General features: G+C 53.1%; 1 protein-coding gene across 1 annotated transcript; it reads right to left on the bottom strand.

The window, feature by feature from the left end:
• Positions 1–516: 516 nt before the first annotated feature.
• On the bottom strand, positions 517–3,618 carry CCN2 (cellular communication network factor 2). The gene is made up of 5 exons (XM_051792615.1): positions 3,298–3,618; positions 2,974–3,196; positions 2,594–2,845; positions 2,164–2,375; positions 517–1,840 (listed from the first exon to the last, which is right to left on the bottom strand). Exons 1-5 carry the CDS (start codon positions 3,355–3,357, stop codon positions 1,544–1,546), a joined length of 1,044 nt encoding a protein of 347 aa, XP_051648575.1. The 5' UTR covers positions 3,358–3,618; the 3' UTR covers positions 517–1,543.
• Between the last annotated feature and the right edge of the window lie 418 nt (positions 3,619–4,036).

Genomic DNA, 4,036 nt, shown 5'->3' with positions numbered 1-4,036 from the left:
TGTGATTTTTATGTACAACTCATTAGCTCTTCCCTGAGAATTGTACCAAATTTCAGACTTCTGGATTAGACTCTAGAGTCAACAGCCACTTCAATGCTTTCGATAACTAAAAATACTTTCCTTAACTTATTTGAAAACAAATCTTAACCAGTGGAACACTTCAGTGAAATCAAGCACGTGTCATGGTGTATTAGAGCAGCAGTCCATCACCATGGTGACAAGCTGGCTCCCTTCAAACCATCGTGATGCATGAGAGACCTGCTGCACTTTCTAATGCCATATCAGACTTGGCAAAGCAAGCCTGTCCCGCCCTCCATTCAGAAGAGTAACAAACTAGAGTTGGTTCACTAGTAACAGAGTAAGTAACTGTAAATCATTAGTTTATTCCTAAGTGTATGTGCTTCTGGACAAAGAACCCACCACACTTTACTTCATTTTCATCTAGTGCAAAGCCAAGCCCTTTTAGGAATATGTAAAGGAATAGTGAAGACTAAAGGCAAATGAAATACCAAGCCATTTATATATTTATATAAAAATATAAATACTTTATTTTCAACTAAAAAGGTGCAAACATGTAACTTTTGGTCACACTTCTCAACAAATAAACTGTCCAAAAAGAGCCATAGTCAAAGAAAGAAACAAATGCTCGAGCGGAAAGACTGAAGAGCTACAGAAGAGCCATTTTTCTTAAAGCCACTTGTCCTATAAAGTGTGAGTAAACATATTTTGCCAGATGAATGCTTTGTAACACTACAGGCACCTCAACTTCATCTTGACCTCAACTCACCATTTGGCCCTATCTGAGCAATTTCCACTAGAGTATCTATTTCATGCTTTGAATGCATTGTCAAACAAGCTTTAAATCTTACCTATCTTGTTCCAAAAAAGAAGGCTATCAGTGAACTTTCAAAGCATTAAACAAAAGCACAAAACTTTAAATTAATTTAGATAACTGTACAAAGATATATACACACAGTATTTACAATATTAATAAAAAGTAGCTTGTTACAGGTAAATTAACTGCCACAAGCTGTCCAGTCTAATAGACATGATTCTGATTCTTGACCAAGCCATCCGAATCAGAGTGTCAGAGTTGAAACATTACTGTCCTGACTAACAGAACACCTTCTACTTATCACTTGGCTGGGTGTTTGCATTCCAGCTGTTGCTGTCACTAAACCAGTGCCAGCAAACATGCCAACGGTCTGCTTCTCAATTGCACTACTAGATGAACCACGCTGTACCACATTAAGGGAACATTTGCTTGAATCTGCTTTTCCTGCCTATTTCCCTTAACGTCGTCCCACCACCTCAAGAACAACGTGTTCTGAAGCTGTGTCTTGCTGTGGTCCCACTGTCCATTTTTACCTTCTTCAAACCACCGTTTGGGGTCAGTAGAAAAATTGTCTTAAGTCACATGGAGCAGTTTGTTGAAATTGAAAAAAAAAACTGATTTAAATACCTTGTGCTATTGAATCATGTTTTACAAAATGAGATGCAAATCAGTTCAAGTTGAGAATCTACTCAGCGTCTCCTTCTGGCTTTATGCCATGTCTCCATACATCTTCCTGTAGTACAGAGACTCAAAGATGTCATTGTCTCCAGGGCAGTTGTAGTGGCACGCGCAGGTCTTGATGAACATCATTTTCCTTTTCATGATCTCCCCATCAGGGCACTTGAACTCCACAGAGAGGGTGGCTGTTCTGTGGGGTGTGCAGCAGCGCCCGTCAGTGCAGACACCACAGAACTTGGCTCTGTAGGTCTTCACGCTGGTGCAGCCAGACAGCTCGAACTTCACAGGCTTGGAGATTTTGGGGGTGCGAATGCACTTTTTGCCTTTCTGTTAGGATGTAAGTGAATACAAGACGTTTAGAAGGCAAGATTTCACACAGTACTTAAACTTGCAAGTTAAAGGAGAGCAGACAAGCTAATCCTTACTATATTATCATTAAGCAAGAGCGTCGTACACTGTGCCATAATATACAGCATGACAAAAAATTAAAGATATTTAACTGTAAGCTGTTCACCACTAGGGTAAAACTCAAATTTCAAGGTAAACCACTTGAAACTGACTACTTGTCGGAACTGCACTTTTGGTCACTGGCCTTTTGCTAGTGGATGGAAGCATCCTAGAAGATCATACACAAAGCCAATCATATTTACCTTGATGTTCTCCTCCAGGTCTGCTTCACAAGGTCTGACCATGCAAAGTCTACTCTGTTTCTCCAGTCTGCAGAAGGCATTATCATTGGTGACTCTGGTAGAGATGCCCATGCCACAGGTCTTGGAGCAAGCACTCCATTCTGTGGTCTGCACCAGGCAGTTGGCACGCATCATTGTTGGATCTGGACCATAAGTGTCTTCCAGTCTGTAAGCTGCAGGAGACAGAAAGCCAAAATGAGACCACTGCCTCACTTCATGCCCTGTTAAAGGCTCCTTTCTTTTCCTGAGAAATTCAGGCAGCCACACTGTGAGGTGACTCTACTTATTGCATAATCCAGCTGCTGGGGTGCCCTGTGTCAGCCCATCCCACAGCCTTCAACCTCCATGCCCCCTTCCCCTGGCTGCCACCCATAGAGACATCCCCACTCACCAGCAAGAGCAGGTCCCACGGCAGTCTGCTCTTTAGTCTCATCGCAGACCCACTCCTCGCAGCACTTTCCAGGAAGCTTCACCCGGCGCGGGTAGGGGCAGTCGGGGCTGGGCAGGCGGACGTCCATGCTGCAGAGGGGCACGCAGCCCACCGCCCCGTCCAGGCAGGTGCACTGGTACTTGCAGCTGCTCTGGAAGGACTCTCCGCTCCGGTACACCATGCCGCTGAAGACGCACGGGGCACCGTCCCGAGCTGCGAGGGGCAGGAGGCCGAGTGTGAGGCGGGCGGTTGGTTCAGAGATTCCCTCTTCCCTCGCCCCCTTGCCCGGCGGGACCCCGTCCCCGTTCCCGTGGCAGGCGGCAGCCCCGGCCCCCACTCACCCGTGCAGACGCCGATCCTGCGGTTGGCAGGGGACCCGAAGTCGCAGAAGAGCCCCTTGTGGTGGTCGCAGGGGTCGCGCTCGGTGCAGAGCTCGCCCAGCTGCTTGGCGCAGACGCGGCAGCAGCCGCAGCCGTCGAGCACCAGGGAGACGCCGGCGGGGCAAGTGGGGCCGGGCCCCGCGCCGCACTGGCACTGCCCGCTGCACTCCTGGCCGTGCGCCTCCTGCGAGTGCCGGGGGAGAGAGGGAGAGGGAGACGTCAGGGCTGTCGCCGGGACTGCCCGGACGGGGCAGGGGCGGCGGCGCCGCGGGCGGCAGAACTTACCGAGCTGAGGAGGGCGAGGAGCAGGGCTGCGGCGAAGGGGGCGAGGGTGGCGTGGACCATCCTGCAGCGGTCGGCGGCTTGTGGGCGGCGCGGCGGCGGCGTCGGGCAGGCAGCGGCGTCGGGCTGCCCGGCGGAGGTGAGCCGAGGTGAGCCGGGAGCTTCCCTCGGGGCGGTTCTCCTCGGCGGCGCGGACGGGGCTGCGGCGGGCGCTGTGCCGGCGGGTGGCTGCTCAGTGCTGCAGGGCTCCGCTCTCCTCCGCTCCGTCCGAGTGCGGCGAGAGAGTGGCTGTGTGACTGCCGACTGCGCCGGACGGGCGCCCCTTTATAGGCGGCGGCGACGCGGCCTCGCCAATGGGCTGAATGGGGCCGCGGACAAACAGCGACATTCCGCGCATTCCTGCGCGCCGCGCCGCGCCGCCCGCCCCGCCCCGCGCCGCCGCCGCCGCCCCGGAGCGGCCCTGACCCCTGACTCCCGCATTCCTCCGGCTGCGCCCCCCCAGCGCACACCCCCGCCCCCCTCCCCCTGGTTTTTTCTTTTTCGTGCCGATGTGTTTTAAATGTAAGTCACCGCCGCTGCCAGCGCTCCCGGCCGCCTCCGGCAGCGCGTTATTCCGAAGCGGGAGGCGGGTTCGGCGAGAAGGGGCGAGGGGGGCAGCGGCGCGGTTGCCAGGGGCGGCCGGGGGAATCCGCTATTTCCCTTCCCCTGTGCTCCCCGCGCGCCCCTCGTCCCTCCTCCGGGC

This window comes from Manacus candei, unplaced genomic scaffold (assembly GCF_025592945.1).
Source record: "Manacus candei isolate 608988 ecotype Guabito, Panama unplaced genomic scaffold, ASM2559294v1 h1tg000034l, whole genome shotgun sequence".
Lineage (NCBI taxonomy): Eukaryota > Metazoa > Chordata > Aves > Passeriformes > Pipridae > Manacus > Manacus candei.
The sequence above is the reverse complement of the archived record's forward strand: the minus strand, read 5'-3'. Positions and strand labels throughout refer to the sequence as shown.

What these genes read in the sequence shown, in the direction of transcription:
- CCN2 (XM_051792615.1), bottom strand. Translation starts at nt 3,357, where the DNA reads ATGGTCCACGCCACCCTCGCCCCCTTCGCCGCAGCCCTGCTCCTCGCC. An exon ending in TCCTCGCCCTCCTCAGCTCG is followed by an intron (nt 3,197 to 3,297) that starts GTAAGTTCTGCC and finishes CGGCACTCGCAG; the next exon opens with GAGGCGCACGGCCAGGAGTG. An exon ending in CGTGGGACCTGCTCTTGCTG is followed by an intron (nt 2,376 to 2,593) that starts GTGAGTGGGGAT and finishes TGTCTCCTGCAG; the next exon opens with CTTACAGACTGGAAGACACT.